Source organism: Pseudophryne corroboree, chromosome 5 (genome assembly GCF_028390025.1).
Source record: "Pseudophryne corroboree isolate aPseCor3 chromosome 5, aPseCor3.hap2, whole genome shotgun sequence".
NCBI lineage: Eukaryota > Metazoa > Chordata > Amphibia > Anura > Myobatrachidae > Pseudophryne > Pseudophryne corroboree.
The window spans coordinates 308,585,238-308,609,176 of record NC_086448.1 but is presented as its reverse complement, the minus strand read 5'-3'; the positions used below and the strand labels follow the sequence as shown (position 1 = coordinate 308,609,176).

Below are 23,939 nucleotides of genomic sequence, written 5' to 3'. Positions count from 1 at the left end.
ATCATGTAACGGATGTTCCTAGTGGATTGTGTATATGTCTCAATCTCGTCGACACTGGAGTCAGACTCCGTGTCGACATCTGTGTCTGCCATCTGAGGTAACGGGCGCTTTTTTGAGCCCCTGATGGCCTTTGAGACGCCTGGGCAGGCGCGGGCTGAGAAGCCGGCTGTCCCACAGCTGTTTTACGTCATCCAGCCTTGTAAGGAGTTGATATTGTCGTTTAATACCTTCCACCTATCCATCCACTCTGGTGTCGGCCCCACAGGGGACGACATCCCATTTATCGGCCTCTGCTCCACCTCCACGTAACCTTCCTCATCCCACATGTCGACACAGCCGTACCGACACACAGCACACACAGGGAATGCTCTGACTGAGGACAGGACCCCACAAAGTCCTTTGGGGAGACAGAGAGAGAGTATGCCAGCACACACCAGAGCGCTATATAATGCAGGGAATAACACTATAACAGTGATTTTTTCCCCCCAATAGCTGCTTGTATAAACAATATTGCACCTAAATTTAGTGCCCCCCCTCTCTTTTTAACCCTTTGAGCCTGAAAACTACAGGGGAGAGCCTGGGGAGCTGTCTTCCAGCAACACTGAAGAGAAAATGGCGCCAGTGTGTTGAGGGAGATAGCTCCGCCCCTTTTTCGCGGACTTTTCTCCCGCTTTTTTATGGATTCTGGCAGGGGTATTTATCACATATATAGCCTCTGGGGCTATATATTGTGATATATTTGCCAGTCAAGGTGTATTTATTGCTTCTCAGGGCGCCCCCCCCCCAGCGCCCTGCACCCTCAGTGACCGGAGTGTGAAGTATGTATGAGGAGCAATGGCGTACAGCTGCAGTGCTGTGCGCTACCTTTGTGAAGACTGATGTCTTCTGCCGCCGATTTTCCGGATTTCTTCTTGCTTCTGGCTCTGTAAGGGGGCCGGCGGCACGGCTCCGGGACCGAACACCAATGGCCGGTTCCATGCGGTCGATCCCTTTGGAGCTAATGGTGTCCAGTAGCCTAAGAAGCCCAAACTACCACCAGTTAGGTAGGTTCGCTTCTTCTCCCCTTAGTCCCTCGCTGCAGTGAGTCTGTTGCCAGCAGATCTTACTGTAAAATAAAAAACCTAACATATACTTTCTTTCTAGGAGCTCAGGAGAGCCCCTAGTGTGCATCCAGCTCGGCCGGGCACAGGATTCTAACTGAAGTCTGGAGGAGGATCATAGTGGGAGGAGCCAGTGCACACCAGGTAGTCCTAATTCTTTCTTAGCTGTGCCCAGTCTCCTGCGGAGCCACTATTCCCCATGGTCCTTACGGAGTCCCCAGCATCCACTAGGACGTTAGAGAAATACTTTTACCTCGGAACAAGATATCCAAGGTACAGTCAAGAATTCAGGACTTGTTACACAATCAGATGGTATCCATTCACGCAGCCATGCGAGTGATGGGGTGGATGGAGTCCACATTCGACATGGTGGAGTATGCACAATTCCACTCAAGTCCTCTGCAGCATCCGATTCTGACCAGATGGAATGGAGTACATCAGACAAAGAAACAGATTATGGTACTTCCAGTAAAGGTAAGAAAGTCATTAGCCTGGTGGCTACAGACATCCCATCTAGACAAAGGGAGACCCTTTTGGATATTAGATTGGGAGATCCTGACAACAGATGCCAGTCTTCAGGGCTGGGGAGCAGTGTCCGGAAAATTATGGTTCCAGGGACAATGGACAAGAGAAGAAAGTTGCCTGGCAATAAACCTGTTAGAACTTCGGGCCATATACATGGCACTGATTCAGGCAAAGAACATCCTTCAGGGAAAACCAGTCCAGATCTGCTCGGACAATGCGACGGCAATAGCGTACCTCAACTATTAGGGAGGAACTCGTAGCCAAAAAGCAATGAAGGAGGTAAGTCACATACTAAAGTGGGCAGAACTCCATCTTCCAGCCTTGTCCGCAGGTTTCGTTCCGGGAGTCCTAAACTGGGAAGCGGACTTTCTCAGTCGACATACCATTCAAGCAAGCAAATGGGCTCTATACCCAGAGGTCTCTCAGACTCTAGTAGACAAATGGGGGTTGCCAGAGATAGATCTCATGGCATCCCGTCTGAACAACAAAGTGCCCGCATACGGGTCAAGAACAAAGGATCCCGGAGCGATCTTTGTGGACGCCTTGTTGGTGAAATGGGACTTTCATCTGGCTTATCCGTTTCCTCCAATCGCCGTGTTACCCAGGGTGGTGAGGAAAATAAAGCAAGCAAAGGGTGCCGTGATTCTAATAGCTCCGGCTTGGCCCAGAAGGCATTGGTACACAGATCTGCAGAGAATGTCGATGGATGCTCCATTTCTGCTCCCTCAACGTCCAGAACTACTGATGCAGAGTCCCTGTTATCACAGACATCTGGATCGACTGTCTTTGACGGCGTGGCTCTTGAAACCTCTATCCTAAAGTCAAGAGGATTCTCTAAACAGGTAATTCAAACAATGCCCAGAGCAAGGAAACCTTCCTCAGCTCGTATTTATCACCGAATATGGCAGGCCTATATTCATTGGTGCAGTGAAGGAGGTATGGACCCAAAATCTTTTAGAGTTTCCAGGGTCCTAGCATTCCTTCAGGCAGGAATGGATAAAGGTTTTAAGGTGGCTTCCTTGAGAGTGCAGGTATCGGCATTGACTGTATGGTTCCAAAAGAAAATTGCCAATTTGCAGGATGTGCATACTTTTTTCCAGGGAATGCTGCGCATTCAACCTCCCTTTATTCCGCCTACATCACCACGGGACGTAGGTTTAGTCTTGAAAGATCTTCAAGTTGCCCCATTTGAACCACTTAACAAGGTGGATCTTAAATGGTTGAAAGCAAAAGTACCCTTTCTACTGGCCATGGCATCAGCTAGAAGAGTATCAGATTTAGGAGCGCTGTCATGTCGTTCCCCATTTCTGATTTTTTAACCAAATAAAGCAGTTCTCAGAACTAGGTCTGGTTATCTACCTAAGGTGGTGTCTAAATTCCACCTTAATGAAGAAATTGTAGTCCCGGCTTTTCAGGTATCGGGACTTTCTGTGGTTGATGTGTCGCTGGACGTAGTCCGGGCATTAAGGATCTACGTTGATCGTAAAAGTGCCGTCAGAAAGACAGATTCTCTCTTCATTCTCTTCGGATTTCACAAGAGAGGATGGCCTGCTACTAAACAGAGGCTGGTAAGGTGGCTTCGAATGACGATTTCAGAAGCATATTCTCAAGCTGATCTCCCTATTCCGGCTAATGTCTCTGCTCACTCTATTCGTACGGTAGGTCCTTCATGGGCAGCACAACATGGTGCTTCAGCAGAACAGATATGTAAGGCAGCCACATGGTCTTCCATTAACACATTCATTAGACATTATGCCTTGGATACTTTTGCCTCTCATGACGCTGAATTCGGGCGTAAGGTTCTCCTGTCCAATCAGTAGCGTCCCCACCACTAAATTGCTTTGGGAAATCCCATTGTTATCATGTGGATAACCTGTGGACCCTGCCGGAGAAAATAAGAATTTACTTACCGATAATTCTATTTCTCGGAGTCCGTAGTGGATGCTGGGGTTCCTGAAAGGACCATGGGGGAATAGCGGCTCCGCAGGAGACAGGGCACAAAAAGTAAAGCTTTAGGATCAGGTGGTGTGCACTGGCTCCTCCCCCTATGACCCTCCTCCAAGCCTCAGTTAGTATACTGTGCCCGGACGAGCGTACACAATAAGGAAGGATTTATGAATCCCGGGTAAGACTCATACCAGCCACACCAATCACACTGTACAACCTGTGATCTGAACCCAGTTAACAGTATGATAACAGCGGAGCCTCTGAAAGATGGCTCACAACAATAATAACCCGATTTTTGTAACTATGTACAAGTATTGCAGATAATCCGCACTTGGGATGGGCGCCCAGCATCCACTACGGACTCCGAGAAATAGAATTATCGGTAAGTAAATTCTTTTTTTCTCTATCGTCCTAGTGGATGCTGGGGTTCCTGAAAGGACCATGGGGACTATACCAAAGCTCCCAAACGGGCGGGAGAGTGCGGATGACTCTGCAGCACCGAATGAGAGAACTCCAGGTCCTCCTTAGCCAGGTTATCAAATTTGTAGGATTTTACAAACGTGTTTGCCCCTGACTAAATAGCCGCTCGGCAAAGTTGTAAAGCCGAGACCCCTCGGGCAGCCGCCCAAGATGAGCCCACCTTCCTTGTGGAATGGGCATTTACATATTTTGGCTGTGGCAGGCCTGCCACAGAATGTGCAAGCTGAATTGTATTACACATCCAACTAGCAAAAGTCTGCTTAGAAGCAAGAGCACCCAGTTTGTTGGGTGCATACAGGATAGCAGCAAGTCAGTTTTCCTGACTCCAGCCGTCCTGGAACCTATATTTTCAGGGCCCTGACCACATCTAGCAACTTGGAGTCCTCCAAGTCCCTAGTAGGCGCAAGACACCACAATAAGCTGGTTCAGGTGAAACACTGACACCACCTTAGGGAGAGAACTGGGGACGAGTCCGCAGCTCTGCCCTGTCCGAATGGACAAACAGATATGGGCTTTTTTGAGAAAAAAACCACCAATTTGACACTCGCCTGGTCCAGGCCAGGTCCAAGAGCATGTTCACTTTTCATGTGAGATGCTTCAAATCCACAGATTTGACTGGTTTTAAACCAATGTGTTTTGAGGAATCCCAGAACTACGTTGAGATCCCACAGTGCCACTGGAGGCACAAAAGGGGGTTGTATATGCAATACTCCCTTGACAAACTTCTGGACTTCAGGAACTGAAGCCAATTCTTTTTGGAAGAAAAATCGACAGGGCCGAAATTTGAACCTTAATGGACCCCAATTTGAGGCCCATAGACACTCCTGTTTGCAGGAAATGCAGGAATCGACCGAGTTGAAATTTCTTCGTGGGGCCTTCCTGGCCTCACACCACGCAACATATTTTCGCCACATGTGGTGATAATGTTGTGCGGTCACCTCCTTTCTGGCTTTGACCAGGGTAGGAATGACCTCTTCCTGAATGCCTTTTCCCTTAGGATCCGGCGTTCCACCGCCATGCCGTCAAACGCAGCTGCGGTAAGTCTTGGAACAGACATGGTACTTGCTGAAACAAGTCCCTTCTTAGCGGCAGAGGCCATAAGTCCTCTGTGAGCATCTCTTGAAGTTCCGGGTACCAAGTCCTTCTTGGCCAATCCGGAGCCATGAGTATAGTTCTTACTCCTCTACGTCTTATAATTCTCAGTACCTTAGGTATGAAAAGCAGAGGATGGAACACATACACCGACTGGTACACCCACGGTGTTACCAGAACGTCCACAGCTATTGCCTGAGGGTCTCTTAACCTGGCGCAATACCTGTCCCGTTTTTTGTTCAGACGGGACGCCATCATGTCCACCTTTGGTAATTCCCAACGGTTTACAATCATGTGGAAAACTTCCCCATGAAGTTCCCACTCTGCCGGGTGGAGGTCGTGCCTACTGAGAAAGTCTGCTTCCCAGTTTCCATTCCCGGAATGAAACACTGCTGACAGTGCTATCACATGATTTTCCGCCCAGCGAAAAGTCCTTGCAGTTTTTGCCACTGCCCTCCTGCTTCTTGTGCCGCCCTGTCTATTTACGTGGGCGACTGCCGTGATGTTTTATCCCACTGGATCAATACCGGCTGACCTTGAAGCAGAGGTCTTGCTAAGCTTAGAGCATTATAAATTTACCCTTAGCTATATTTATGTGGAGAAAAGTCTCCAGACTTGATCACACTCCCTGGAAATTTTTTTTTTTTTCCTTGTGTGACTGCTCCCCAGCCTCTCGGGCTGGCCTCCGTGGTCACCAACATCCAAAACTGAATGCCGAATCTGCGGCCCTCTAGAAGATGAGCACTCTGTAACCACCACAGGAGAGACACCCTTGTCCTTGGATATAGGGTTATCCGCTGATGCATCTGAAGATGCGATCCGGACCATTTGTCCAGCAGATCCCACTGAAAAGTTCTTGCATGAAATCTGCCGACTGGAATTGCTTCGAAGGAAGTCACCATTTTTTTTCCATGGCCCTTGTGCAATGATGCACTGATTTTAGGAGGTTCCTGACTAGCTCGGATAACTCCCTGGCTTTCTCTTCCGGGAGAAACACCTTTTTCTGGACTGTGTCCAGAATCATCCCTAAGCACAGGAGACTTGTTGTCGGGATCAGCTGCGATTTTGGAATATTTAGAATCCACCCCTGCTGTTGTAACAGTATCCGAGATAGTGCTACTCCGACCTCCAACTGTTCCCTGGACTTTGCCCTTATCAGGAGATCGTCCAAGTAAGGGATAATTAAGACGCCTTTTCTTCGAAGAAGAACCATCATTTCGGCCATTACCTTGGTAAAGACCCGGGGTGCCGTGGACAATCCAAACGGCAGCGTCTGAAACTGATAGTGACAGTTCTGTACCACGAACCTGAGGTACCCTTAGTGATAAGGGCAAATTTGGGACATGGAGGTAAGCATCCCTGATGTCTCGGGACACCATATAGTCCCCTTCTTCCCGGTTCGTTATCACTGCTCTGAGTGACTCCATCTTGATTTGAACCTTTGTAAGTGTTCAAATTTTTTTAGATTTAGAATAGGTCTCACCTAGCCTTCTGGCTTCAGTACCACAATATAGTGTGGAATAATACCCCTTTTCTTGTTGTAGGAGGGGTAATTTAATTATCACCTGCTGGGAATACAGCTCGTGAATTGTTTCCCATACTGCCTCCTTGTCGGAGGGAGACCTTGGTAAAGCAGACTTCAGGAGCCTGCGCAGGGGAAACGTCTCGACATTCCAGTCTGTACCCCTGGGATACTACTTGTAGGATCCAGGGGTCCTGTACGGTCTCAGCGTCATGCTGAGAGCTTGTCAGAAGCGGTGGAACGCTTCTGTTCCTGGGAATGGGCTGCCTGCTGCAGTCTTCTTCCCTTTCCTCTATCCCTGGGCAGATATGACTCTTATAGGGACGAAAGGACTGAAGCTGAAAAGACGGTGTCTTTTTCTGCAGAGATGTGACTTAGGGTAAAAAACGGTGGATTTTCCAGCAGTTGCCGTGGCCACCAGGTCCGATGGACCGACCCCAAATAACTCCTCTTCCTTTATACGGCAATACACCTTTGTGCCGTTTGGAATCTGCATCACCTGACCACTGTCGTGTCCATAAACATCTTCTGGCAGATATGGACATCGCACTTACTCTTGATGCCAGAGTGCAAATATCCCTCTGTGCATCTCGCATATATAGAAATGCATCCTTTAAATGCTCTATAGTCAATAAAATACTGTCCCTGTCAAGGGTATCAATATTTTTAGTCAGGGAATCCGACCAAGCCACCCCAGCTCTGCACATCCAGGCTGAGGCGATCGCTGGTCGCAGTATAACACCAGTATGTGTGTATATACTTTTTATGATATTTTCCAGCCTCCTGTCAGCTGGCTCCTTGAGGACGGCCCTATCTATAGACGGTACCGCCACTTGTTCTGATAAGCGTGTGAGCGCCTTATCCACCCTAAGGGGTGTTTCCCAACGCGCCCTAACTTCTGGCGGGAAAGGGTATACCGCCCATATTTTCTATCGGGGGGAACCCACGCATCATCACACACTTCATTTAATTTATCTGATTCAGGAAAAACTACGGTAGTTTTTTCACATCCCACATAATACCCTCTTTTGTGGTACTTGTAGTATCAGAAATATGTAACACCTCCTTCATTGCCCTTAACGTGTGGCCCTAATAAGGAATACGTTTGTTTATTCACCGTCGACACTGGATTCAGTGTCCCTGTCTGTGTCTGTGTCGACCGACTAAAGTAAACGGGCGTTTTAAAACCCCTGACGGTGTTTTTGAGACGTCTGGACCGGTACTAATTGTTTTTCGGCCGTCTCATGTCGTCAACCGACCTTGCCGCGTGTTGACATTATCACGTAATTCCCTAAATAAGCCATCCATTCCGGTGTCGACTCCCTAGAGAGTGACATCACCATTACAGGCAATTGCTCCGCCTCCTCACCAACATCGTCCTCATACATGTCGACACACACGTACCGACACACAGCACACACACAGGGAATGCTCTGATAGAGGACAGGACCTACTAGCCCTTTGGAGAGACAGAGGGAGAGTTTGCCAGCACACACCAAAAACGCTATAATTTTATAGGGACAACCTTATATAAGTGTTTTCCCTTATAGCATCTTTTTTATATATTTCTAACGCCAAATTAGTGCCCCCCCTCTCTGTTTTAACCCTGTTTCTGTAGTGCAGTGCAGGGGAGAGCCTGGGAGCCTTCCCTCCAGCCTTTCTGTGAGGGAAAATGGCGCTGTGTGCTGAGGAGATAGGCCCCGCCCCTTTTTCGGCGGCCTCGTCTCCCGCTCTTAACGGATTCTGGCAGGGGTTAAATATCTCCATATAGCCCCCGGAGGCTATATGTGAGGTATTTTTAGCCAAAAATAGGTTTTCATTGCCTCCCAGGGCGCCCCCCTTCCAGCGCCCTGCACCCTCAGTGACTGCCGTGTGAAGTGTGCTGAGAGCAATGGCGCACAGCTGCAGTGCTGTGCGCTACCTTAAGAAGACTGAGGAGTCTTCATGCCGCCGATTCTGGACCTTCTTCTTGTTTCAGCATCTGCAAGGGGGCCGGCGGCGAGGCTCCGGTGACCATCCAGGCTGTACCTGTGATCGTCCCTCTGGAGCTAATGTCCAGTAGCCAAAGAAGCCAATCCATCCTGCACGCAGGTGAGTTCACTTCTTCTCCCCTAAGTCCCTCGTTGCAGTGATCCTGTTGCCAGCAGGACTCACTGTAAAATAAAAAACCTAAGCTAAACTTTTCTAAGCAGCTCTTTAGGAGAGCCACCTAGATTGCACCCTTCTCGGCCGGGCACAAAAATCTAACTGAGGCTTGGAGGAGGGTCATAGGGGGAGGAGCCAGTGCACACCACCTGATCCTAAAGCTTTACTTTTTGTGCCCTGTCTCCTGCGGAGCCGCTATTCCCCCATGGTCCTTTCAGGAACCCCAGCATCCACTAGGACGATAGAGAAATATACGTTATGGTAAGAACTTTCCGTTGATAACGGTATTTCTCCTAAGTCCATAGGTTCCACAGGGATCCCACCCTGACGCACCTGATTTCAGGATCCTTCTACTCACTAACCTCTTCCTTCTTGTATGGAAGGATGTGCATGTGTGTTCTTCTCGCCCGATTAGGGCTCTACATGATGCTCTTGCCTTGTGCTTTGGAATACAACTGATTTGCATGAGCTAGTGGGCGGGATATATGGACGGGCCCGTGGCATCCTGGGAGGCCGGAAAGCTTTTGATCGTTTGGTGCCAATCTGCTGTCCCTCCATCATATCCCGTTGTTATCCTGTGGACTTAGGATAAATACAGTCATCAACGGTAAGTTCTTACCATAACGTATATTTAGGGTAGTCTCTATCTTCCGATCCCCAGGATCCTTCATGGTAAAGGAGCCCAGGGCAGGGAGCACTGCCTTTTTAGACAGGCGAGAGACTGAGACATCCAAGCCAGGGGGTTCCTCCCAAAATTTTCTACCTTCAGGAGCAAACAGGAAAGTGCACAAAAACTTTTTGGACACTAGGAATTTTTTGTCTGGATTTTTCCAGGCCTGTTTGAATAAGTCATCTAACGCGGGAGAATCAGGGAAAGTGACACTGGGCTTATTTTGTGCAAAGAAAAACGACAGCTGTGATGCAGTGTCCTCCGGAGGGAGCTTTAACATATCCCTTATAGCCAAAATGAGGGGTGTAATACCCCGAGTGGGATCGGGATCCCCACTAACAGGATTCAGATCATCCTCATCATCTTGTATATCAACATCAGTATCAGATAATAGAGCAGGTAAACCACGCTTCTGGGGACCTGCATGAAAAGGGGGGGGGGGGTCTGTGCATCAGCCCTAGCAGCTTAATCTGCAACAGCTTGTTGCAGCAGCTGAGTTTTCTGCACATTAGCAGTGAGCTGGGATGATATATCTGACATCATAGTCTTAAGAGACCATAAACAGTTGGGCTCTGGACCCTCTCCTCCAACCACTTCACTAATTTGTGAATATGGACTGCATTGCTCACAGGAAACAGTCATTAGATAATGGAGAGAATCTGGTGTGACATATACTGCACAGCTTGTGCTTACCCATATTTCACAGTAAGTACAAACACATACACACAGACAGTTATAATGCAAGCCTGCTCTACTGTATGTGAGGAGACAGAGAGGGGATACCAGCACACCCTAAGCTGCACAGCCCCAGTGAGACTGTCAGCTCTGTAAATCACAGTAAACACTACTAAATACAGTCCTAATAAGGCTCAATAGTGTGCAAAAGCGGCTCTCCCCTTAGCTACACCCTGTACCAGTTTCCAGCATGTCTGTGAGGCAGGAAGCGCTGAGTGTGTGCTGTAGATGGCTGCTGTAAACAGAGGAAGGCGCGAAAACGCAGCTGGTCCAGCTCTGAGGAAGCTCCACCCCCTCCAATGGCACCAGAGCTGTACATCTTATTTATACTGGTAAAGTCTCCAAATAAGCTTAAAACCTCACACAAGTGCTTAGTTAAGCAGTTTCGTGCCAGTGTACACACGGGGATCCTAGCGAGACCCCCCAGGGAGGGTCCCGTACGCCACACACGTGGTCAGCCGCACTTTGAACACCGATGAACACTCCCCACCGATGGCACCTTCAGGAGTGTGCGGCGTGCTGTAGCTGTGACAGGCAAGGCGCGGTGCCCCGCTGAACAAACAGCCCCTCAGGACGGTGGTCCTGCAGCGGGGAAGCGGCTCTGCACACACACCCCCTCCCGCGGCGCAGGTATGCTGTTGCCCAGACATCATCCTCTCCTGAGGGCACTTTTTTCTAAACTGCCTGTGGGTGGGGGCATAGAGGGGAGGAGCCAGCACACCCAGTTAAAGAAATTTAAAGTGCACTGGCTCCTTTGGACCCCGTCTATACCCATCGTACTATTTTCCCCCATTATCCCTTATGGATGCTAGAGAAAAAGTGAAAAAAATAAACAGGTTATGTTGGCTAAACAGAAGACAAAAAATGACGCGTTAGAAGCTAAACAGAACGAAAAGTACAAAAGAAATGGATAGAATTAAAATGATTGTTCTAAAGCTACTCAGTTTTGTTAAAGCAATGCATGAACTGTGGTAAAATAAAATTTTAGCTGTACCACTTTAATCAAACATAACGCAAGTGATTTATTAATAGTTGCAGGGCAATTCAATCTTCCATGATCTGTGTATTTACTACCTGTCCCGTCCAGCTTACCTGTAATCTGGGCCCATGCCGCTGTACACCATGCCTATGTGTTTGGTAATTGGTTCCACTTTGTGTACACTTTGTTCATCATACAGGATCGATTTCTGTTTTTTCTCAGTTGCCAAAACGACACCATTTGCAGCTGAAACATATGAAAATATAAGACGTATCATGCAACACAGCTTATAAACCACAAGAAAGCTGGGTACACAACCCTGTGTCTTGCAAGTTTGAATTTAGAACAATTTTTATATAGGGCCATTTGTCTTCTTTGAGGAAATAAGCATGTAACTGGTATTGACTGCAAGAAAATTCTACACTAAGACTGGCTGATATCAGTAGTTGACTAAATGCATCCCAACCTGTTACAGGACAACAAATTCTAGGCAGCACCTGTACACCAAATACTGCAGTCAACTAGCTCTAGATATGCAATGGTGTTTACCCAACAGATTCCACAAAAAGTGTTCCCCAGCTGCAGAAAATAGAAAATATATTGTAGAAATATTTATGTACACAATGTAAATGAAAGCTAAAACTAGATAGTTATATAGTCACCAATTCATGCTTTTCAACACAAATTGTTAGTATAAATTGTCTGCCCCTTGGCAAATATTGCTGGAGGACCATATCATACAGCCCATTAAGAACCTTTGCAAACTGGCCAGACCATGCCTGCCTATTTCCCTATAGATAAACTATATGTAAGCTTGCGAACAGTGCCTTCCTAACTCTAGATCCGTCTGTAATTACCCAGTTTTGTTCTTTTACTGTTGTACCAATTGTAAAGTGCAACAGAATATGCTGCGCTATATAAGAAAATAAGAATTTACTCACCGGTAATTCTATTTCTCGTAGTCCAGAGTGGATGCTGGGAACTCCGTAAGGACCATGGGGAATAGCGGGCTCCGAAGGAGGCTGGGCACTCTAGAAAGATTTATGACTACCTGGTGTGCACTGGCTCCTCCCACTATGACCCTCCTCCAAGCCTCAGTTAGGACACCGTGCCCGGACGAGCAGACATAATAAGGAAGGATTTAGAATCCCGGGTAAGACTCTTACCAGCCACACCAATCACACCGTACAACTCGTGATACTATATCCAGTTTGACAGTATGAAAACAACTGAGCCTCTCAACAGATGGCTCAACAATAACCCTTTAGTTAACAATAACTATATACAAGTATTGCAGACAATCCGCACTTGGGATGGGCGCCCAGCATCCACTACGGACTACGAGAAATAGAATTACCGGTGAGTAAATTCTTATTTTCTCTAACGTCCTAGTGGATGCTGGGAACTCCGTAAGGACCATGGGGATTATACCAAAGCTCCCAAACGGGCGGGAGAGTGAGGATGACTCTGTAGCACCGAATGAGAGAACTCCAGGTCCTCCTCAGCCAGGGTATCAAATTTGTAGAATTTTGCAAACGTATTTGTCCCTGACCAAGTAGCTGCTCGGCAAAGTTGTAAAGCCGAGACCCCTCGGGCAGCCGCCCAAGATGAGCCCACCTTCCTTGTGGAATGGGCCTTTACAGATTTTGGCTGTGGTATGCCTGCCACAGAATGTGCAAGCTGAATTGTACTACAAATCCAGCGAGCAATAGACTGCTTAGAAGCAGGAGCACCCAGTTTGTTGGGTGCATACAGGATAAACAGCGAGTCAGATTTTCTGACTCCAGCCGTCCTGGAAACATATTTTCAGGGCCCTGACAACGTCTAGCAACTTGGAGTCCTCCAATTCACTAGTAGCCGCCGGCACCACAATAGGCTGGTTCAGGTGAAACGCTGATACCACCTTAGGGAGAAATTGGGGACGAGTCCTCAACTCTGCCCTATCCATATGGAAAATCAGATAAGGGCTTTTACATGATAAAGCCGCCAATTCTGACACTCGCCTGGCTGAAGCCAAGGCTAATAACATGACCACTTTCCATGTGAGATATTTCAGATCCACGGTTTTAAGTGGCTCAAACCAATGTGATTTTAAGAAACTCATCACGTTGAGATCCCAAGGTGCCACTGGAGGCACAAACGGGGGCTGAATATGCAGCACTCATTTTACAAAATTCTGAACTTCAGGTACTGAAGCTAGTTCTTTTTGAAAGAAAATCGACAGAGCCGAGATCTGTACTTTAATGGAGCCTAGTTTTAGGCCCATATCCACTCCTGCTTGCAGGAAATGCAGAAATCAACCTAGTTGAAATTCCTCTGTTGGGGCCTTATTGGCCTCGCACCATGCAACATATTTTCGCCATATGCGGTGATAATGCGTTGCCGTAACATCTTTCCTGGCCTTAATAAGCGTAGGAATGACTTCTTCCGGAATACCCTTTTCCTTTAGGATCCGGTGTTCAACCGCCATGCCGTCAAACGCAGCCGCGGTAAGTCTTGGAACAGACAGGGCCCCTGTTGTATCAGGTCCTGTCTGAGCGGTAGAGGCCACGGGTCCTCTGAGAGCATCTCTTGAAGTTCCGGGTACCACGCTCGTCTTGGCCAATCCGGAACCACGAGAATCGTGTTTACTCCTCGCTTTCTTATTATTCTCAATACCTTTGGAATGAGAGGCAGAGGAGGGAACACATAAACCGACCGGTACACCCACGGTGTCACTAGAGCGTCCACAGCTATCGCCTGAGGGTCCCTTGACCTGGCGCAATATCTTTTTAACTTTTTGTTGAGACGGGACGCCATCATGTCCACCTGTGGTTTCTCCCAACGGTTTACCAGCATCTGGAAGACTTCTGGGTGAAGTCCCCACTCTCCCGGGTGGAGGTCGTGTCTGCTGAGGAAGTCTGCTTCCCAGTTGTCCACTCCCGGAATGAACACTGCTGACAGTGCTAGTACATGATTCTCCGCCCATCGGAGAATTCTTGTGGCTTCTGCCATCGCCATCCTGCTTCTTGTGCCGCCCTGTCGATTTACATGGGCGACTGCCGTGATGTTGTCTGACTGGATCAGCACCGGCTGGTGTAGGAGCAGGGATTTTGCTTGACTTAGGGCATTGTAGATGGCCCTTAGTTCCAGAATATTTATGTGAAGGTAAGTCTCCTGACTCGACCATAGTCCTTGGAAGTTTCTTCCCTGTGTGACTGCCCCCCAGCCTCGAAGGCTGGCATCCGTGGTCACCAGGACCCAGTCCTGTATGCCGAACCTGCGGCCCTCTAGAAGATGGGCACTCTGCAGCCACCACAGTAGAGACACCCTGGTTCTTGGAGACAGGGTTATTAAGCGATGCATCTGAAGATGCGATCCGGACCACTGGTCCAACAGGTCCCACTGAAAGATTCTGGCATGGAACCTGCCGAAGGGAATTGCTTCGTAAGAAGCCACCATCTTTCCCAGGACCCGCGTGCAGTGATGCACTGATACCTGTTTTGGTTTTAGGAGGTCTCTGACTAGAGATGACAACTCCCTGGCTTTCTCCTCCGGGAGAAACACTTTTCTCTGGACTGTATCCAGAATCATACCCAGGAACAGTAGCCGTGTCGTCGGAACCAGCTGTGACTTTGGGATATTCAGAATCCAGCCGTGCTGGTGCAGCACTTCCTGAGATCGTGCTACTCCCACCAACAACTGTTCCTTGGACCTCGCTTTTATTAGGAGATCGTCCAAGTACGGGATAATTAAAACTCCCTTTCTTCGAAGGAGTATCATAATTTCCGCCATAACCTTGGTAAATACCCTCGGTGCCGTGGACAGTCCAAACGGCAGCGTCTGAAATTGGTAATGGCAATCCTGTACCACAAATCCGAGGTACTCCTGGTGAGGATGGTAAATGGGGACATGCAAGTAAGCATCCTTGATGTCCAGGGATACCATGTAATCCCCCTCGTCCAGGCTTGCAATAACCGCCCTGAGCGATTCCATCTTGAACTTGAATTTCTTTATGTATGTGTTCAAGGATTTCAAATTTAGAATGGGTCTCACCGAACCGTCCGGTTTCGGTACCACAAATAGTGTGGAATAATAACCCCGGCCTTGTTGAAGTAGGGGTACCTTGATTATCACCTGCTGGGAATACAGCTTGTGAATTGCCGCTAGCACCGCCTCCCTGTCTGAGGGAGCAATCGGCAAGGCAGATTTTAGGAACCGGTGGGGTGGGGACGCCTCGAATTCCAGCTTGTACCCCTGAGATACTATTTGCAGGATCCAGGGATCCACCTGTGAGCGAACCCACTGATCGCTGAAATTTTTGAGGCGACCCCCCACCGTACCTAGCTCCGCCTGTGGAGCCCCACCGTCATGCGGCGGACTTGGAAGAAGAAGCGGGGGAGGACTTTTGCTCCTGGGAACCTGCAGTTTGTTGCAGCCTTTTTCCCCTACCTCTGCCTCTGGACAGAAAAGACCCGCCTTTTCCACGCCTGTTTTTCTGGGTCCGAAAGGACTGAACCTGATAAAACGGCGCCTTCTTAGGCTGTGAGGGGACATGGGGTAAAAATGCTGACTTCCCAGACGTTGCTGTGGAAACTAGGTCCGAGAGACCATCCCCAAATAATTCCTCACCCTTATATGGTAACACTTCCATGTGCTTTTTTGAATCCGCATCTCCTGTCCACTGGCGAGTCCATAAGCCTCTCCTAGCAGAAATGGACAATGCACTTACTTTAGATGCCAGCCGGCAGATTTCCCTCTGTGCATCTCTCATATATAAGACTGAGTCTTTTATATGGTCTATGGTTAACAGGATCGTGTCTCTGTCTAATGTGTCAATATTTTCTGACAGTTTATCTGACCACGCAGCGGCAGCACTGCACATCCAAGCTGACGCAATAGCTGGCCTAAGTATAATGCCTGTGTGTGTATATACAGACTTCAGGATCGCCTCCTGCTTTCTATCAGCAGGTTCCTTGAGGGCGGCCGTATCCGGAGACGGTAGTGCCACCTTTTTAGACAAACGTGTGAGCGCTTTATCCACTCTAGGGGGTGTTTCCCAACGTGACCTATCCTCTGGCGGGAAAGGGAACGCCATTAGTACCATCTTAGGAATTACCAATTTTTTTATCAGGGAAAGCCCACGCTTCTTCACACACTTCATTTAATTCATCTGATGGGGGAAAAACTACGGGTAGTTTTTTCTCTCCAAACATAATACCCTTTTTAGTGGTACCTGTAGTTATATCAGAAATGTTTAACACCTCTTTCATTGCCTCAATCATGCAGTGAATGGCCTTAGTGGGCATCAGATTTGACTCATCGTCGTCGACACTGGTGTCAGTATCAGTGTCGACATCTGGGTCTGCTTGAGGTAGCGGGCGTTTTAGAGCCCCTGACGACCCATGCGACGCCTGGGCAGGCACGAGCTGAGAAGTCGGCTGTCCCACAATTGGCATGTCGTCGATTTTTTTATATAAAGGAGTCTATACGTGCACTCATTACTTTCCATAAGCCCATCCACTCAGGTGTCTGTCCCGCAGGGGGTGACATCCCTTCTAAAGGCATCTGCTCCGCCTCCACATCATTATCCTCATCAAACATGTCGACACAGCCGTACCGACACACCGCACACACACAAGGAATGCTCCGAATGAGGACAGGACCCACAAAAGCCCTTTGGGGGGACAGAGTGAGAGTATGCCAGCACACACCAGAGCGCTATATAATGCAGGGACTAACTGAGTTATGTCCCCTATAGCTGCTTTTAATAATATATATATATATATATATATATATATATATATATATATATATATATTATATATATTATATATATATATATATATATATATATATATATATATATATATATATATATATATATATATATATAGCGCCCAAATTTAGTGCCCCCCCTCTCTGTTTTTACCCTGTTCTGTAGTGTAGACTGCAGGGGAGAGCCAGGGAGCTTCCTTCCAGCGGATCTGTGAAGGAGAAATGGCGCCAGTGTGTCTGAGGGAGATAGCTCCGCCCCTTTTCCGCGGCCTATTCTCCCGCTTTTTTCTGGATTCTGGCAGGGGTATTTTCCACATATATAGCCTCTGGGGCTATATATTGTGGTATTTTTGCCAGCCAAGGTGTTTTTATTGCAGCTCAGGGCGCGCCCCCCCAGCGCCCTGCACCCTCAGTGACCGGAGTGTGAAGTGTGCATGAGGAGCAATGGCGCACAGCTGCAGTGCTGTGCGCTACCTTGGTGAAGACTGATGTCTTCTGCCGCCGTTTTTCCGGACCTCTTCTTGCTTCTGGCTCTGTAAGGGGGACGGCGGCGCGGCTCCGGGACCGAACACCAAGGACTGGGCCTGCGGTCGATCCCTCTGGAGCTAATGGTGTCCAGTAGCCTAAGAAGCCCAATCCGGCTGCAAGCAGGCGAGTTCGCTTCTTCTCCCCTTAGTCCCTCGCTGCAGTGAGCCTGTTGCCAGCAGGTCTCACTGAAAATAAAAAACCTAAAACTATACTTTCTTTCTAAGGGCTCAGGAGAGCCCCTAGTGTGCATCCAACCTCGGCCGGGCACGAAATCTAACTGAGGCTTGGAGGAGGGTCATAGTGGGAGGAGCCAGTGCACAACAGGTAGTCATAAATCTTTCTAGAATGCCCAGCCTCCTTCGGAGCCCGCTATTCCCCATGGTCCTTACGGAGTTCCCAGCATCCACTAGGACGTTAGAGAAACGGTCAATAAATATCACAAACCGAGAACAGAATTGACTTAACCTCTTGCCTGGGTGTGGTCAGATCAGATATGACCACACTAATAGGTACATTTACTAAGACGGGAGTTCTATTTAAGGTGGGATGTTGCCCATAGAAACCAATCCGATTCTACTTCTCATTTATCTAGCACCTTCTAGAAGATAATACCTGGAATCTGTATGGTTGCTATAGGCAACATCCCATCCTAAACAGAACTCCCATTTTAGTAAATTTACCCCTAAGAAAGGCTTTCACTGACACGGTCACATCGGATGCAAACGTGTCAAAATGCCCACCGCTAGCTGCTGGAAGGTAATCTGCTATTTGATAAATAAAATATACTGAATCTGGTCTAAATAGCTATTTGATAAAAGAAAAAATAAGAATTTACTTACCGATAATTCTATTTCTCGGAGTCCGTAGTGGATGCTGGAGTTCCTGAAAGGACCATGGGGAATAGCGGCTCCGCAGGAGACAGGGCACAAAAAGTAAAGCTTTAGGATCAGGTGGTGTGCACTGGCTCCTCCCCCTATGACCCGCCTCCAAGCCTCAGTTAGGATACTGTGCCCGGACGAGCGTACACAATAAGGAAGGATTTTGAATCCCGGGTAAGACTCATACCAGCCACACCAATCACACTGTACAACCTGTGATCTGAACCCAGTTAACAGTATGATAACAGCGGAGCCTCTGAAAAGATGGCTCACAACAATAATAACCCGATTTTTGTAACTATGTACAAGTATTGCAGATAATCCGCACTTGGGATGGGCGCCCAGCATCCACTACGGACTCCGAGAAATAGAATTATCGGTAAGTAAATTCTTATTTTCTCTATCGTCCTAGTGGATGCTGGAGTTCCTGAAAGGACCATGGGGATTATACCAAAGCTTCCAAACGGGCGGGAGAGTGCGGATGACTCTGCAGCACCGAATGAGAGAACTCCAGGTCCTCCTTAGCCAGGGTATCAAATTTGTAGGATTTTACAAACGTGTTTGCCCCTGACTAAGTAGCCGCTCGGCAAAGTTGTAAAGCCGAGACCCCTCGGGCAGCCGCCCAAGATGAGCCCACCTTCCTTGTGGAATGGGCATTTACATATTTTGGCTGTGGCAGGCCTGCCACAGAATGTGCAAGCTGAATTGTATTACACATCCAACTAGCAATAGTCTGCTTAGAAGCAAGAGCACCCAGTTTGTTGGGTGCATACAGGATAACAGCAAGTCAGTTTTCCTGACTCCAGCCGTCCTGGAACCTATATTTTCAGGGCCCTGACAACATCTAGCAACTTGGAGTCCTCCAAGTCCTTAGTAGGCGCAAAGCACCACAATAAGCTGGTTCAGGTGAAACACTGACACCACCTTAGGGAGAGAACTGGGGACGAGTCCGCAGCTCTGCCCTGTCCGAATGGACAAACAGATATGGGCTTTTTTGAGAAAAAAAACACCAATTTGACACTCGCCTGGCCCAGGCCAGGGCCAAGAGCATGGTCACTTTTCATGTGAGATGCTTCAAATCCACAGATTTGACTGGTTGTAAACCAATGTGATTTGAGGAATCCCAGAACTACGTTGAGATCCCACAGTGCCACTGGAGGCACAAAAGGGGGTTGTATATGCAATACTCCCTTGACAAACTTCTGGACTTCAGGAACTGAAGCCAATTCTTTCTGGAAGAAAATCGACAGGGCCGAAATTTGAACCTTAATGGACCCCAATTTGAGGCCCATAGACACTCCTGTTTGCAGGAAATGCAGGAATCGACCGAGTTGAAATTTCTTCGTGGGGCCTTCCTGGCCTCACACCACGCAACATATTTTCGCCCCATGTGGTGATAATGTTGTGCGGTCACCTCCTTCCTGGCTTTGACCAGGGTAGGAATGACCTCTTCCGGAATGCCTTTTTCCCTTAGGATCCGGCGTTCCACCGCCATGCCGTCAAACGCAGCTGCGGTAAATCTTGGAACAGACATGGTACTTGCTGAAGCAAGTCCCTTCTTAGCGGCAGAGGCCATAAGTCCTCTGTGAGCATCTCTTGAAGTTCCGGGTACCAAGTCCTTCTTGGCCAATCCGGAGCCATGAGTATAGTTCTTACTCCTCTACGTCTTATAATTCTCAGTACCTTAGGTATGAGAAGCAGAGGAGGGAACACATACACCGACTGGTACACCCACGGTGTTACCAGAACGTCCACAGCTATTGCCTGAGGGTCTCTTGACCTGGCGCAATACCTGTCCCGTTTTTTGTTCAGACGGGACGCCATCATGTCCACCTTTGGTTTGCCCTCCTGCTTCTTGTGCCGCCCTGTCTGTTTACGTGGGCGACTGCCGTGATGTTTTTCCCACTGGATCAATACCGGCTGACCTTGAAGCAGAGGTCTTGCTAAGCTTAGAGCATTATAAAATTACCCTTAGCTCCAGTATATTTATGTGGAGAAAAATCTCCAGACTTGATCACACTCCCTGGAAATTTTTTCCTTGTGTGACTGCTCCCCAGCCTCTCGGGCTGGCCTCCGTGGTCACCAGCATCCAATCCTGAATGCCGAATCTGCGGCCCTCTAGAAGATGAGCACTCTGTAACCACCACAGGAGAGACACCCTTGTCCTTGGATATAGGGTTATCCGCTGATGCATCTGAAGATGCGATCCGGACCATTTGTCCAGCAGATCCCACTGAAAAGTTCTTGCGTGAAATCTGCCGAATGGAATTGCTTCGTAGGAAGCCTCTTTTCCTGGTTTTAGGAGGTTCCCGACTAGCTCGGATAACTCCCTGGCTTTCTCTTCCGGGAGAAACACCTTTTTCTGGACTGTGTCCAGAATCATCCCTAGGCACAGCAGACGTGTCGTCGGGAACAGCTGCGATTTTGGAATATTTAGAATCCACCCGTGTTGTTGTAGCAGTATCCGAGATAGTGCTACTCCGACCTCCAACTGTTCCCTGGACTTTGCCCTTATCAGGAGATCGTCCAAGTAAGGGATAATTAAGACGCCTTTTCTTTGAAGAAGAATCATCATTTCGGCCATTACCTTGGTAAAGACCCGGGGTGCCGTGGACAATCCAAACGGCAGCGTCTGAAACTGATAGTGACAGTTCTGTACCACGAACCTGAAGTACCCTTAGTGAGAAGGGCAAATTTGGGACATGGAGGTAAGCATCCCTGATGTCCCGGGACACTATATAGTCCCCTTCTTCCTGGTTCGTTATCACTGCTCTGAGTGACTCCATCTTGATTTGAACCTTTGTAAGTGTTCAAATTTTTTAGATTTAGAATAGGTCTCACCTAGCCTTCTGGCTTCAGTACCACAATATAGTGTGGAATAATACCCCTTTCCTTGTTGTAGGAGGGGTAATTTGATTATCACCTGCTGGGAATACAGCTTGTGAATTGTTTCCCATACTGCCTCCTTGTCGGAGGGAGACCTTGGTAAAGCAGACTTCAGGAGCCTGCGAGGGGGAAACGTCTCGACATTCCAATCTGTACCCCTGGGATACTACTTGTAGGATCCAGGGGTCCTGTACGGTCCCAGCGTCATGCTGAGAGCTTGGCATTCCTGGGAATGGGCTGCCTGCTGCAGTCTTCTTCCCTTTCCTCTATCCCTGGGCAGATATGACTCTTATAGGGACGAAAGGACTGAGGCTGAAAAGACGGTGTCTTTTTCTGCAGAGATGTGACTTAGGGTAAAAACGGTGGATTTTCCAGCAGTTGCCGTGGCCACCAGGTCCGATGGACCGACCCCAAATAACTCCTCTTCCTTTATACGGCAATACACCTTTGTGCCGTTTGGAATCTGCATCACCTGACCACTGTCGTGTCCATAAACATCTTGTGGCAGATATGGACATCGCACTTACTCTTGATGCCAGAGTGCAAATATCCCTCTGTGCATCTCGTATATATAGAAATGCATCCTTTAAATGCTCTATAGTCAATAAAATACTGTCCCTGTCAAGGGTATCAATATTTTTAGTCAGGGAATCCGACCAAGCCACCCCAGCTCTGCACATCCAGGCTGAGGCGATCGCTGGTCGCAGTATAACACCAGTATGTGTGTATATACTTTTTATGATATTTTCCAGCCTCCTGTCAGCTGGCTCCTTGAGGACGGCCCTATCTATAGACGGTACCGCCACTTGTTTTGATAAGCGTGTGAGCGCCTTATCCACCCTAAGGGGTGTTTCCCAACGCGCCCTAACTTCTGGCGGGAAAGGGTATACCGCCAATAATTTTCTATCGGGGGGAACCCACGCATCATCACACACTTCCTTTAATTTATCTGATTCAGGAAAAACTACAGGTAGTTTTTTCACATCCCACATAATACCCTCTTTTGTGGTACTTGTAGTATCAGAAATATGTAACACCTCCTTCATTGCCCTTAACATGTAACGTGTGGCCCTAAAGGGAAATACGTTTGTTTCTTCACCGTCGACACTGAAATCAGTGTCCGTGTCTGTCGACCGACTGAGGTAAAAGGACGTTTTAACGCCCCTGACGGTGTTTGAGACGCCTGGACAGGTACTAATTTGTTTGCCAGCCGTCTCATGTCGCCAACCGACCTTGCAGCGTGTTGACATTATCACGTAATTCCATAAATAAGCCATCCATTCCGGTGTCGACTCCCTAGAGAGTGACATCACCATTACAGGCAATTTGCTCCGCCTCCTCACCAACATCGTCCTCATACATGTCGACACACACGAACCGACATATAGCACACACACACAGGGAATGCTCTGATAGAGGACAGGACCCCACTAGCCCCTTGGGGAGACAGAGGGAGAGTTTGCCAGCACACACCAAAGCGCTATATTTTACAGGGATAGCCTTATAATAAGTGCTCCCTTATAGCTGCTTTTATAAAATCACAATTTCGCCAAATTTTGCCCCCCCTCTCTTGATTTAACCCTGTTTCTGTAGTGCAGTGCAGGGGAGAGCCTGGGAGCCTTCCTGACCAGCGGAACTGTGTGAGGAAATGGCGCTGTGTGCTGAGGAGATAGGCCCCGCCCCTTTTTCGGCGGGCTCGTCTCCCGCTCTTTAACGGATTCTGGCAGGGGTTAAATATCTCCATATAGCCCCCGGAGGCTATATGTGAGGTATTTTATGCCAAAAAATAGGTTTACATTGCTTCCCAGGGCGCCCCCCCCCCAGCGCCTTGCACCCTCAGTGACTGCCGTGTGAAGTGTGCTGAGAGCAATGGCGCACAGCTGCAGTGCTGTGCGCTACCTTAAGAAGACTGAGGAGTCTTCTGCCGCCGATTCTGGACCTTCTTCTCTTTTCAGCATCTGCAAGGGGGCCGGCGGCGAGGCTCCGGTGACCATCCAGGCTGTACCTGTGATCGTCCCTCTGGAGCTAATGTCCAGTAGCCAAAGAAGCCAATCCATCCTGCACGCAGGTGAGTTCACTTCTTCTCCCCTAAGTCCCTCGTTGCAGTGATCCTGTTGCCAGCAGGACTCACTGTAAAATAAAAAACCTAAGCTAAACTTTTCTAAGCAGCTCTTTAGGAGAGCCACCTAGATTGCACCCTTCTCGGCCGGGCACAAAAACCTAACTGAGGCTTGGAGGAGGGTCATAGGGGGAGGAGCCAGTGCACACCACCTGATCCTAAAGCTTTACTTTTTGTGCCCTGTCTCCTGCGGAGCCGCTATTCCCCATGGTCCTTTCAGGAACTCCAGCATCCACTAGGACGATAGAGAAAAAATGTTTTTGGCAAGTAGGGTTTTGAATAATAGCAAGATATATAGCTAATCACAGTCAACATAGCCCAACAAGTGCAATAATTAATCAGCGCCTGGAACAATTAAATTGCTCCATCGGGTGCCCATTTTTTAAACAATTGAATCCCCCCTTAATGTCATTTGCCACCTTAGTAGCTTAAATACGGAACTTTCTTGCCTGTCACAACCACCTTTGTGGCTTCCAGGTAGTCTGCAAAATCAACACTTGATTAATTCAATGGTTTTTATTTTTCACATGTAGTTAAATAAAAATAAAAAAATTGGGCTGAGCTTTACAATGGGGT

General features: G+C 48.2%; 1 protein-coding gene across 1 annotated transcript in view; it reads right to left on the bottom strand.

The window, feature by feature from the left end:
* Window positions 1-23,939, bottom strand: part of PSMA2 (proteasome 20S subunit alpha 2) — a 77,614-nt gene that overhangs the window by 28,773 nt on the left and 24,902 nt on the right. Inside the window, exon 3 of the mRNA XM_063922477.1 lies at window positions 11,309-11,441. Within this exon, the coding sequence (XP_063778547.1) occupies window positions 11,309-11,441 (133 nt within the window). The remainder of the gene's footprint in view (window positions 1-11,308; window positions 11,442-23,939) is intronic.